The sequence below is a fragment of the Mus caroli genome, chromosome 12 (genome assembly GCF_900094665.2).
Source record: "Mus caroli chromosome 12, CAROLI_EIJ_v1.1, whole genome shotgun sequence".
Lineage (NCBI taxonomy): Eukaryota > Metazoa > Chordata > Mammalia > Rodentia > Muridae > Mus > Mus caroli.
In genome coordinates, this window is record NC_034581.1 from 73349897 (window position 1) to 73363855 (window position 13959).

General features: G+C 46.9%; 1 protein-coding gene across 2 annotated transcripts in view; it reads right to left on the bottom strand.

The window, feature by feature from the left end:
* The window catches only part of Plek2 (pleckstrin 2), a 21934-nt gene extending 11982 nt beyond the window's left edge, over positions 1–9952 (bottom strand). Inside the window, exons 1-2 of one of the 2 annotated variants that reach the window (XM_021179494.2) lie at positions 7208–7283; positions 564–728 (exon numbers count right to left, since the gene is read on the bottom strand). In XM_021179494.2, coding sequence (XP_021035153.1) covers positions 564–728; positions 7208–7249 — 207 coding nt within the window. In that variant the 5' untranslated portion in view covers positions 7250–7283. Of the gene's footprint in view, positions 1–563; positions 729–7207; positions 7284–9893 lie in introns of those variants that run through there. The other variant, XM_021179495.2, reaches the window with a different exon arrangement.
* Positions 9953–13959: the final 4007 nt, after the last annotated feature.

The window sequence follows — 13959 nt, forward strand, 5'->3', positions numbered from 1 at the left end:
ACTCCAGAAGAGGGCGTCAGATCTTGTTACGGATGGTTGTGAGCCACCATGTGGTTGCTGGGATTTGAACTCAGGACCTTCGGAAGAGCAGTCGGTGCTCTTAACCACTGAGCCATCTCACCAGCCCCACATATCTTTTTTGATGGTCAAAGCTGACCCTCACTTCTGAAACATATACCCACCAAGGGTTGTAAGCCATCATACTGACCCCCAAGACAGCACAGTTTCTCACCCTGGTCATAAATCTTGAAGGAAGCAACAAAGTATAAAGAAAATTTCACCTGTACTCTACTGCTAAGAGACAGCCATTGTTAACATCTGGTGTCTCCTGGTTTTGTTTTGATATGGTACCTGCCCCGTAGGATACTGGATAATTTAATAGATCACTTTCTCAGCCCCCATCACATTTTACAAATGACAGATGAGAGCTGAAGGAGGTTTAACTACTTGCCCTGGTTCATGGGATGGCCAGGATTTGAACTCAGATCATTCAGTGATTTAAAAAAAGGGGGGGGGGGCAAGGTGGCTGGAACAGGGTGCCAAGAATCAGGATGCTCACATACCGGCCGGTTTTCATACTCCAGGCAGGGGCAGGTGATGGTGCAGCCATCCAGGACGATCCTCCCCTTGGGCGGGGTTACTCGCCGGCCACCCTCTAGCTTGTAATACAGGAGCGTGTTCTGCCGAAGGATGAACCATCGTGCCTTCCAGTTGTGGACAATGTGGCCCTGTGGACAGACGGACAGACAGGAAATCCCAGCGGTGAGGTGATGCAGAGGAGGATACAGCACTAGAGAGAGGAAGCCCGTGTCTAAAGCAAGTGTGGGCTGAGAGTCAGTGAACAGTGGAGGGGGGAGCTGTAATTGTGTCAGGTTCTCCTTTGCTCTTCTCTTCTAGAGGCAAAAAAAAAAGCCTTTGACCTTGGCCTTACTTCCTTTTGGCTTCCGCTCTGTCTATAAATGTCCCCACCCTCGTGGTAAGGAGCAAACCCAGGCCCTCTGTCATGTGAGACATCTGTTTTACCTCTGCGCTATACATCCCAGGACCAAGTCATAAAGCTCGAGAGAAACTGCAAAATACAAAGACTAATCGCTCACCTAGAATTCTCTTAGTACAAGACAGCCATTGGTAACATCCGGAGTTTCCTTCTAGTCCTTTCCCTTTGCCATGTCTGTCTGTATGTTTGCGTGTATACATGTATATGTATTTAGACAGGGTATGTACATGTATATTATGTATTGTGTATATATTAGATATGTATGTGTGTGTTTGCGTGTGTGTATTTAGACAGGGTCTAACTGTGAAACTCTGGCTCGCCTGAAACTCATGGTTCTCCTGCCCCAGGGGAGGTATTACACAGTTTTAATTCCAGAGCTCTTGAAGCAGAAATAAGCAGATCTCTGAGAGTTCAAAACTAGTTTGGTCTACATACCGGGTTCCAGTCCCCGTCTCCAAAATGAAATAATAAGTAAATAACATTTTAAAATACAATTTAGAGTGTGTGTGTGTGTGTGTGTAGCTACAGACTGAAGCCAAGGCACCATGCATGCAAGGTGAGTACTCTGAACTTATATCCCCAGCCCCTAATATATAATTCTAAAAATATATTATAAACAGTTCTTTGAGGGTGTATAGTGACAAAATCAAACCAGGGTCTCAAAAATGCTTGGTAAGCACTCCACCATTGGATTTAAAGCATTCAAACATTTTTTGTTTGTTTGTTTGTTTTAAAGACAACAGGCTGGGTTTGGACCTATGATCCTCTGGCCTCAGCCTTCTGAGTTCTAGGATTATAGGAATATATCATAATACCCAGAAAAGGATGTACTGTTTTTATAGTAGTAAAATAAACAAATTCAAATAAGCAAAGAATCTTTTTAAAAAAGATTTATTTATTAATTTTATGTATGTATGTACACCAGCATGCCAGAAGAGGGCTCTAGATCCCGGGATAGATGGTTGTAAGTCACCATGTGGTTGCTGGGAATTGAACGTGATGAGCTTTGTAGTCGGATAAGGAAGGCAGGCAAGAGTAGGGTGGGGATGTAGCCTGGTGATGGAGCCCTTGCCTAGTCTTTGTGTGGTCTTAGGTTTGATCCCCAGCACCAAAACCATGACGGTACTTCCCCTTAAGAGGCATGGCATGGTTCCACATGACTTGGCCCCTGAGTCCCATCGGGTAGGGATGGGGAAGTAATGGTTTCCTGGTAGGCAGAGGTTTCCCATTCTATGTCACAGTTTGATCTTCATACCTTGAAGGACTTTAAGGAGAAGCAGATCAAGCGTAGGGTCTCAGGTTGGAAAGGTCACTCTGGAGTTGGGGATGTAACCCAGATGGTAGAGTGCTTGCCTAACACATATGGAGTCCTGGGTTCATCCCCAGCACTGCATACACTGAACCTGGTAGCACATGCCTGCCCTCAGGGTGGTGGAGGAAAAAGGATCAGAAGTTAAGAATTATGTAGTTACCCTTAGCTACATAATAAGTTCAAAGCCAGCCTGTCTCAAAATTAATCAATTGATCGGTCACTCTGGTCAGGTTTAGTGGCACTCTAATCTGTAATCAGACCTGAGACAGGAGGGTCACAAATTTGAGGCTACACAGAGAGACCCTGCCTCAACAAAACAATCACTCTGCCCACAGTGTGTTGGAACAAGTGAATGAAACAGTGAGACTGAAGTGAGGACCTTACCAGGAGGCCTGTGGAATACTCTCGTACCTCTCGCCATAGATAAGCCACAGTTCACACAGGCAAAGTGAGTGTAGACCCAAATAGACCCAGCCCCCACTCTACCCTGACACTAGTCCCCATGCATGGAAAACCCTCTCTCTTCAGGTCTCTTGTCTATAAGCCACGGATTGGGGCAGAGGCCAGCTCCTTTAGGGGACATGAGGGGTCCCATGAGATGAGCTTGCACCCCTGGTTATACTAAAGAAGCACAGAATGTAAAAATGCAGCATCTGGAGACACTCTCAAAGGAGGACACTCTACTCCTGCTTTAATGATGAGGAAAGAAACAGCCAGGCAGGGTAACTGTATATCCCAGCACTCAGAGACAGAGTAGGTAGATCTCTGTGAATTCAAGGGCAGCCTGGTCTCTACCGTGATACCTTGTTTTAAAATAAAGAAGTAAGTAGGGCTGGAGAGATGGTTCAGGGGTTAAGAGCACTGACTGCTCTCCAGAGGTCCTGAGTTCAATTCCCAGCAACCACATGGTGGCTCACAACCATCTGTAATGGGATTGAATGCCCTCTTCTGGTGTGTCTGAAGACAGCTACAGTGTACTCACATACATTAAATAAATAAGTAAATAAAAATTTTAAAAAAGAAGTAAGTAAGTAAATAAAATAAAGGTGAAGAAACAGACAGATCCTACAAAAGGGGAGTTGGTACTTATGGGATAAAATGTGTCTCTCAGAAGAAACATTGACATTCTAACTTCTGATACCCATGAATATGATCTTATTTGGAAATAAAGGCTCTGCAGATGTTATCAAATTAATATGAGGTCACATCACACTAAGGCAGGTACTAATCCAATGTGAAATGTGACTGGTATCCTTACAGAAGAAAGACTCACAAGGGGGATTGGCCATGTCATGTGACATGATGGAGCGTCCAGAGGCTGGAGTGATGGATCTACAAGTCATGTGAATGCTAAGGGTATCCAGCAGCTACCAGAAGCCAGAGGGGCAAATGGGGGTTCCGCCCGGCAGGCTTCAAGGGAGCATGGCCCTACCAGGACCTTGAGTTTTGGACCTCCATCCTCTAAAACTCCGGGAGTCTTTTTTTCTTTTTGGCATACTGTTTTTCTTCATGTGTGGCTTATGTGATGGTTAACCTGCATCCTCACCTGGGCCAGGTTTGGAATCACCTAGGAGACACACTCATGGGTGTATCTGAAGGTGTTTTCAAGGAGGTTAAACAGAGAAGGGGAGACCCACTCTGAACATGGGCAGCACTGGCTCATGAGCTGGGAACCAAGGCTGAACAGGAAGGGGAAAGACACTCCAGCCTAGCCCCGCTCCCTGTCTCCTGGTCTTCCCAGATGTGAGGACTCCCCAGCTGCAAACCCCACCTCCATGACATCAACCAGGTCTTTCCCACCACGACAGACTCCTAAACCAGGAGCCAAAATAAACTCCGCTTCCCTTAATTTGTTTTCTGTTAGGTATCTGGTCAACCCAACTAGGAAAAGAACTGCCACTTCTGTCGTTTTCCTCTTAAGATCTAATACTGTAAGCATTTTCAACATCTGAATAGCCATTATTTAATTAATCATTTGTTGATCTCAGGAGATACGTAGGCAGCTCCCAGGGGGTGTTTGGTTGATTGGTTGTGATATTTGTTTATTTGAGACAGGGTCTCCCTCATAGCCGAGGCTCCACCTTAGGACCCTCCTCCCTTAGTCTCCCAAGTGAGGTGTGAGCCACTACACCAGTCTTCTAGAAGTTTTCATACATAGAAAGTATTTTGTGGCCCTGGGACGTAGTTCAGTTGGTCGACGGCTTGCTGAGCTGGCTTGATTCCTCAGCACTGAATAAACTGCACATGACATTACAAGCCCAGGAAGCAGCACTTGGGAGGTGGAGGCCAACGGATCAAGGAGTTCAAGGTCATCCATAAATACACAGAGCGTTTGAGGCCAGTGTGGACTACATGAGACCCTGTCTCAAAAAACAAAACAACAAACAAATACAGATTTCCCTGCCTTTCCTTAAGATGGAGTCCTGGAGTCCTACAGTTGACATTTCCAGGTCGGCATGATGAGCAAGAGCCAAGCCTGGTGGCAACATCTGTTTTACCTCTCTTCACCGCAGAGCTGTGTTCCCCACCCCCAACACACACACACACACACACACACACACACACACACACACACACACACACACACACACACACACAGGGCTGCTCCTCTCCCTGAAAGCCAGGCTTGGCAAGTGCTCTGTGTTTTGTGTTAAGTTTGGTTTTCTTGTCTGGGCAGGATTAGGAGCCAAATCCATCATGCCCCTGCCTGCCTGCCTCCAGCTAAGCCTTCCAGGAGATGGCTGTTCTACTCTCTGGCTTCCAGCTCAGGTCTTCGCCATCCTGGGGCTGTGAACTCTCCTAAACCACCCAGTGCCATCACGACCCTGTAACTTCCCCAGTGGCACAGGCTTACTGCTGCCACGTGAGAGGAACGTGGATTTACGTGGCAGTGGGAGCAGGCAGTGGTCACAAGCAGGGTCCCAAGCCAGCTCCCTCACTGGGCAGAAACAAACGTGACCCCTCGCTTCCTGATACTCTGGATGCTAACCCAGGCCTCCCAGAAGAGAAGGGCAACCCTTCTCCTCAGTGTGTCAGGGTCCTGGTGAGCCTCAGCCCTCCCCTGTCTTTGCATAGTAGTGGTGGTAGAGAGTCATGTAGGGAACTCCAGGAACAGGCAGAGGCCCACAAAGCCCTATCTGAAGGGCTTGACCTGGAGGTAGCCCCACTCCTCCACGGGCTTCTACCTCAGCCTGGCAATCACCAAGCAACTCCACATAACACAGGCTCAGACATCTCACAGTCTGCAGCACAATGGGAGTCAGAAATTCCCCACAGGCTGTCACTGTGACCTGGATGAACCATATTATCATGTATATGATAAAGACACAAAGTGAGAGTGGAATTCTGGACAGATGGACACCAGTCCACTGATCTGGCATCAGCTTCCCACCCTCCTTGCTTGTAGCTTTGAAGAAACATTGCCTCTCCTTTGCCTCCCATATCACACACTGTGCAAAACAACGCAGATATCTTGTAAACAGAGGATGAAAGGGACTTGAACCTTCAGGGCTAATGGGGCTGATGTAACCCAGTAAACCAATGAGGAGGACAGTTTTTTACCCTTCATCACCAAGCTTCCTGAGACTATCAGCCCAGAACAGCAGCCAAAGGGCTCAGCCGCGAATACATATATACATATACATACATATACACACCTATACATACATATACATACACATACACACATATACATACATATACATACACATATGCATACACATACATATACATACATATATACATACACATACATATATACATACACATACATATACACTCATATGCATACATATACACACATATACATACATATACATACATATATGTGTATATACATATATACACATACACACATGTATATATATGTATACTATGCATACTATTATACTAACATAAATATTCAGTATTGACATCAATGTTAAAGTAATTGTTTTAGGAGTTAGAGATCAAACCCAAGGTTTTCTGAATGCACCAAACTGTAAAAGTTCCTCTTTTAGGTTCTTTCGTTCATTTTCTACCTTGATCCTAGGCATCCTGGGAGTCCCACTGTCCCTGGTTGGACTCTTGCTTCTTCAACAAGGGTGATGAGGGAGGACTAAGGATGGAGTTCATGTCCTATCTAATACTCACCTACTCTAGACAAGCTATTTCATCTTGCTGATGCTCAGTCTCCTAGTCTTGAGCAGAGAGAGGAGGGAGGGAGGGAGAGAGGGAGGGAGGGAGGGAGGGAGGGGTGGTGCCTTCTTCCCTTTCAGGCTGTAAATTGCAAGGCATATCCATGGTGCCTTATATTTCAATATCATACTGTTAGGTTTAATTGAGACATGGCTGTGCATATGCATGGAGCACATACATTGGGTTGTCAATCATAGGCACGGCATGCAATGATCGCATAAGGGTAACTGGCAGCTCCATCACCTCAAACATTTATTAATGTTTCTTGGTATTGGAAACATTTAAAATCCCCTTAGCTACGTGAGAATATACTCTTAACTGCAGTCAGCCACAGTTAACTCTCTACCACAGAAGGTCATTCCTACTTTCCAGCTGTACCTTTTAACTATGCTCTCTCCACCCTGCACCCACACCACTTTATGGTACTTTAATACAGTGGTGTGTGTGTGTGTGTGTGTGTGTGTGTGTGTGTGTTGCTGTGGACCAAATCCAGGGCCTTGAGTATGCTAACCATGGGTCCTGTCCCTGGCTTCGCCCTCAATTCCAGCAAATTGTTTTAAGAGATTCACCGGAGAGAGTAAGCCCTGAACCAAGCAGGACCAGCCTGTGCATGCCAGGCCCGCTGGCCAGTGGGAGCACTTTGCCAGCTCGCCACCTTGTCCAACACTTGCCCGCCCCGCTGTCCCCACGGCCACGCGGGCGCGAGGCCAGAGCGCACTCACCCTCTTGACGAGGAAGCCTTCCTTGAGCACGCCGTCCTCCATGTCGCCAGTCCAGGTGAGCTGTCCCCGCGCTCCACCGCCGATGCCGCCCGCGCCCAGGAAACCACTCCCTCCCGGAGACGCCCCCTGGCGCACATCCAGTGCCAGAGCCTCCCGCCCTGCGGGCAGGAAGTCTGGCCCGGTCGGGGCTTCTGCGCCGACCTTCCCATGCCAGGTGCCCAGTGTGCCAACCCTACCCCGCACGGCCCGCGGTGATCGCCCAAGAACACGACCATGGACCGCTGTCTATAGTTCTGAGCCATTCCCAAGTGCGGAGGAAACAGAGGCAGAGGAGTGTATAGAGCACGCACGAGAATCTCAAGTTTAAGGTGACTGGCATAGTCTACAGAACACATTCTCACCTCAATGTGCACATCACACCATCCTCATCTCAAAAGCAAACAACCAAAAAGAATAAGATTTTAGCAATTCTGGGTGAGTTTAAAGAGCGTGCAAAATAATTGAGTCATCCGCGTAAGTCATATTGTAATGCAATATTTTAAAATAAAACTTAACGCCTATGATGAAGAAAATATCCCGATAGAATCAACACAACGTTCTACCACATCACGTTGGCACCTGAAACAATAAAACGACGGTGGTGCTGATCTGCATAGAATCCCTGATATCTTTGCTCAGCAGAGGGAACACCTGCTAGGCAGGACAAAGTCCCTGGGGTGTCTGGATTAGAGAGAGAGAGATAACTGCCGGCAATGGAAAGACAGAGATGCCCTTCAGTCTGGCTCCCAGCACACCCTAGTGTCCTTATGCTGGGCTCTGCCCCACATGCCCCTGCGGTCTGTGACAAACATACATCTTCACCTGTAAAGCAAGAGACCTGGCAGTGGCCATAGTGTTGTGTTGCCAGGTAACCGCTTCCTAGATTTTAAATCCAAAGACAACAGAGGTTCCATTCTCTTTCCAATAGTGCTAGGTTTTATTTGCAATAATACCCCAACTCCAGGAGGCAAATAATGTGTTTTCCAGGAAACTGAAACTTGAAGCCATTGAAGTGCAGAACCATATCACCCCAGAGCATTGGAAGAAAACGTGCTTCTGATCACCAGAAGAGCTCAAACCCAGAGTAGGAGAAGCTGGGAAAGTCCGATCCTATACCTCTGTCGACTACTTTTGGGAGGCATGGACTGGGCCTTTTTTTTTTAGAAAACGGGTTCTTAAGTGGGTTCTCTGAAGGGGGGAAGTTGGTTCTTTCTCCTGGTGGTGTTTCTCCCAGGAACAGATAAGGTGCTTCCTTTGAAGGAAACCCCTGTCCCAGCCCACCCTGTCTGATTCACTGGACTTTCAGTGTGACTCACCTCCTCTGTCTTCCCCAGTCTGTCGTGACTGCACCACCAACCTACCAAGGAACCGCGATGACATAAACCCAGCTCAACCAGAAGAAAACAGACAGCAGGAACGCTTGGACTTGGGGGAAGAGGGAGGGTGAGGAAGGAACCTCCAGACTCAAGCAGACACCTTTTAGTTATGAAGGGCCAGGCAATGCCTATCACATATCAGTGTGTAGAGAAAGCGTTAGATCAGTGTTTGTATGCAATGACTCATAGCCTGATGTGAATTCTGTCACTAGAGAGTCATTCCTTTGGCTTTGGATAAGAATCCTCTGTTTACATCCAGTAGATCCTTATTCACAATGAGCTCTTTGGCTTAGTGAGTTTGTCAGAATGACCACCTATCCCTGGAGAATCAGAGTTGGAAGTGTGGGCGGAGGCAAGACAAGCCTCAAAGTCCACCCCTAGTGACACTCCCCAGCAACGCTGCCTCATTTTTTAAAAAAATTGAGCCCTAACTTTTTAACTTCCAATAGCTAACAAGCAACTTAACCAATCACTAAAATGATTCAAAAGGATGATTTCAATAGTTACATAAAATTTCATTATGACTTTGTCATAACCTATTCAATCACTTCCATATTTGTTACCTTTTTTTGAGGCAGGGTCTTATTATATAAGCCAGGCTGGTCTTGCACTTAAGATTCTCCTGACTCAGGTTGGAGAGATGGCTCAGCTGGTAAGACTGCTTTTCCAGAGGACCTGGATTTAATTCCCAGCAACCACATAGTAGCTCAACAACAACAACAACAACAACAACAAACCATGCCTGTAACTCTGGTTCCAGGGAATATGACACCCTCACACAGATATATGTAGGCAAAACACTAAAGCAGATGAAATAAAATAAATAATTAAAAAACATTGACAAGATCCTCCTGCTTTAGTCTCCTGGGTGCTGGATTCGATACCTGTGGTAAATCCTCACTACGAAGCGTCTTCCCAGACAAGCCCCCATCCCCTGTGATCTCACCAGCCTCCCAGTCACTACACCAGCATCAAATGCGTATTTTTTTTAAATCTGCTGATTTCCTCATGAACCAGAGACATAGGCTGTGTCATCTGTCAGGATGAACCCTGTTTCCTGGAACAACTTCCCGTGGACGTGACTGAGAACTGGAAGAAGCCTGGGCCAAGGAAGTCCCAGACAGGGGCAGTGGCCATAGGGAAAGGGGGGCATATGGCATCCGAGATCCTACAGTGTACCCAAAAGCACTTGAATAGGGTGTGTAGCTCAGGTACTGGGTTTGGTCCCCGGCACTGTAATAATAACAACAACGACAATAACAACAGCCTACCATAAATCAGGGATGGTTCATGGTCTGTCATTCAACACCATTGCGTTCATTCACTAACAGCTGGAGAAGTACATGGAGTGTGTCAGAAGTACAGAGCACAATGTGCAGTGAGCAGTCTATAGATGTTCCCATGGTCAGTCATCAGCATAAACACAATGAATGTCACTTAGTGACATAATAAAGGCAAATGAGCCAGGCAGTGGTGGCACACACCTTTAATCTCAGCACCTGGGAGGCCAAAGTAAGAGGAACTTTGAGTTTGAGGCCAGCCTGGTCTGAAGAGTGAGTTCCAGGACAGTCAGGGATACACAGAGAAACCCTGCCTGGAAAAAACAAAACAAACAATGGATAACTAAGTAAACAGACAAACAAGCAGACAAAGACAAAAAAAAAATTTGCTAAATCATGACTCTGCCCAAGCTCATCCACTAAACTACGGAAGGAACAGACTGGCTCTCACCCTACTTGGATTCTGCGGCTTTTCAGTTCTGTGATGCTTCAAAGGCAGTTCAATAGAGACACTTATTTCAGATTTTTAAGTTTTTGTCTTTTCCCAGAAAACTGCTGCAAGTCCCTTTGTTGTTTTCCTGTTTTGTTTCTTTCTTTTTTTTTTTTTTTTTTTAAGGTAAGATCGAACTACCTAGTTCAAACTGATCTCAGACATGTTATGTAGCAAAGGCTGGCTCAAACGCAAGATCTTCCTGCCCCAGGACTTTCGTGCTGGTCTACAGGTGTGCACCATCACCTCTGTGGCCCTCCTTCAGCCCAGTCAGTCAGCCATCAGGGAGGGAAGGGATTGCTCACCCCACAGTACTGCTGAGCTGTGCATTCCACAGCTCAATATGTTAAACAGATTCTCATTTTATAGTGGGTTTATGGAGCTATAACCCCACTGTAAGTCAGGAAGAATGTATATTTTTTTTATTCACTATTTCATTCATTCCTTCCTTCATTAACAGACTGTGTCAGAGGTGCCAAGCATAATTTGCTGTGAGCAATTCACAGACTTTGCTCTTGTCACTAACCAATGTGGACCCTACAAAGGTCACTCGATAAAAGCTATTGCCCCGGTCCCCTCTCCTGCCCAGCTGGCCCCTTCCATCCTGGTGCTTCAGGAAACTGTATCTCTCTAGAATCTAGAGGCTAGATACTCAGCAGGTCTTTTGCAAGGACCAGAGCCCAGATTCCCTGCTTCCTAAGGGCGGCATCATCCCTGCCTAACCCCTGGAGAACTCAAGCTTCAGAGAGACATTCATGTAGGGACTGTAGGGTTTGGGGTGGGGCAGGATGGTGACTCAGCCCTGTAAGCAGGCAGGACCCGACTTGTTGGGAGAGAGATAAGGGCCCCACCGTGCCTCTCTTACACAGTTCACTCCCTTTGCTTAACTCCCTTCCCCAGTTGTTATTCCTGGAAATTGGTGTGTGTGTGTTTTTTTTTTTTTTCCTTTTGTTTATTTTGTGTGGGGTAAAGGGACTGGGGGAGTATAATCTTGGTTTGGGGATGTCTGAGAAACTGAAGAGCAGGAAAAAGTGGCTACGGTATCCGGTGCCTAACACTGTGCAGGCCTCTGGTCACATCTGCTTGGCAGGCTTCAGAAGTCACCATCGGACTGGTCCGATTGGCCATCAGAGTACCTGCAGGCCTCCTACGGGGGCTACCTGGTCTCAACGCTTAGAACAAAAGGTTGTGCTGCACGAAAGAGACCCCAGCTGTGCAGTGAGGGTAAAGAGCCAAGTGTCCGCGCACAGGGCTGTCTCCTCCCAAGGAAGGGAGTGTCCTCTTCCCCTAAAACCGTGGTCCGCTCACCAAGCCAGATCCCAGCAGAACGGCAGCTGGCGGCGTGTCCCGGCTCCTTTTTTTTTTTTTTTTTTTTTTCCTTTTAAATGTTGTGGAAAAGTAGCAGAAGTCCTAGATTCTGAAGCCTAGGTTAGGTAAAGTTTCATTCTAAGAAATCCCTTTACAACCTAGATGGAAACTATTCAGGAAAAAAGAAAATGTAAAAACCCGAGCGATTCTGAAGGTGAGCTGGCTGACCCCCTGGAGCCTGGAAATTCCCTAACTGCCCCAAACCATCCCCAGGCCGAGACTCTTAATCCCAACTGAAGATCAGTCCTCTGAGAAGGACTGAGAAAAAGCACCGCAGGGAACTGCTGCGCCAGGGTCTGTGCCCTGCCCCATGCTGAGACGAGTTTGGGGCAGCCAGCAACCCGTACTGCTCGGCCTTTCAGCCTGAGGCTGGAAGGCAAAAGTCCTGAGGACGCTCCTTTACACAGCCAGCCCCACCCTCGGGAGAGGCTGCCTGTTGCTAGGTGGAGCAGTTTGCTAGGGAAATTAAAAGCGGAGTAAAGAAAGCCAGAGCCAGCTTCAACAGCAGAGCTAAGAACTAAAGGGAGGCTCCTGGGCAGGGTGGTGGCCGGGCGGGGGCGTGTTGGGCAGAGGCGACTGCAGACTTCCTAAAGCTAAAAATCGGGAAAGAAGGCAAGGACGTTGAACTCTGATTCATATCCATCGGTCCGCTTTTGTGGTTCCTTCGAACCGGGCCGCTCGGACTAGAAATTCCCGGGGCGAATTTGATGCTTCCGAGGCTGAGAGATGCTAAGCAGCGTCCGCAGACGTCTTCCAGGCGAACACAAGCGCCAGATAATTGAGAGAACCTACAAACTCCAGCTCGGCCGCCACCGCAGGAAAGTAAACTAGTAGTTACATATTTTAAGGAGGCACGTGTCTCGGAGTCATGCAGGGGCAGGATCTGGCCCGGAGAGTGCATGTCTCCTTAAATGTTGCACCCACTCGCTCGCTTGGCCGCCTCCACAGTCCTAGTCTTGACTAGGAGAGTGGGACTTCAAAAGTAGGAACTTTCCATTCCTTGCAGGATGCTTGCCTCCTCTGTATGGAAACTTGCGGGTCTTCTAGTTTTGTGAAGGTAATAATAATCTCTTCTCATTTGAAGATCAGAAATTAAGATATATCGAAGGCAATTAAGGATGTGTTTCTAGTAAATGCAAAGATTTAATAAGCAAACTACCGCCTGCAGGCTCGGGATTTGATCTTGATAAAGTGTATAACCGACTCCACTGAGCCTGTGGCTTTGATGTTTTATTTTATTTTTTGAAAAATGGCTATTTTTAAAGATTGCTTTATTTTATCTTGCATGTATGTATCCTGCATGCCTGTATGTGAGCCACATGCATGCCTGGTGCCTGGGGAGGCCAGAGAACATCAGATGTACTGTAACTGAATTTATAGATGGCTGTGAGCACCTCTGATGTGGATGCTGGGAACTAAACCTGGATTCTCTGTAAGAGCAACCAAGCCAAGTGCTCTTAAACACCAAGCCACCACTACAGCTCCAACTTTGTATTTTAAAAATTAAAAAAGAGCATCGAAGCAGAGGCCATCTCTCTACCTCCCTGACTTTGATCCCCCTCCCCCCTCCATGGGTTAGGGTGGAATTAAAATGGCATTTTGAAGGTATATTAATGCAAAGGAGTCTATTTCTTTTCTTCTTCCTTTGGTTTAGCAAGAAAGGGTTTCTCTGTGTAGCCCTGATCAGCCTGTCTCTGCCTCCCAAGTGCTGGTTTTAAAGGCATACACCACTACCGCAGCTGCAACCACTACCACCAGCCTAAGTAGTTTCTTTCTCTCTCTCTCTCTCTTTCTCTCTCTCTCTCTCTCTCTCTCTCTCTTTCTTTCTCTCTCTTTCTTTCTTTCTTTCTTTCTTTTTTCTCTCTCTCTTTCTCTCTCTCTCTTTCTCTCTTTTTTTAATATTTATTATATGTAAGTACACTGTAGCTGTCTTCAGACACACCAGAAGAGGGCATTAGATCTCATTTTTGATGGTTGTGAGCCACCATGTGGTTGCTGGGACTTGAACTCAGGACCTCTGGAAGAACAGTCAGTGCTTTTAACCACTGAGCCATCTCTCCAGCCCCAAGGAGTTCGTTTCTTTTTCTTTTTTTTTAAATTAGGTATTTTCCTCATTTCCATTTCCATTGCTATCCCAAAAGTCCCCCATACCCTCCCCACCCACTCCCCTACCCACCCACTCCCACTTTTTGGCCCTGG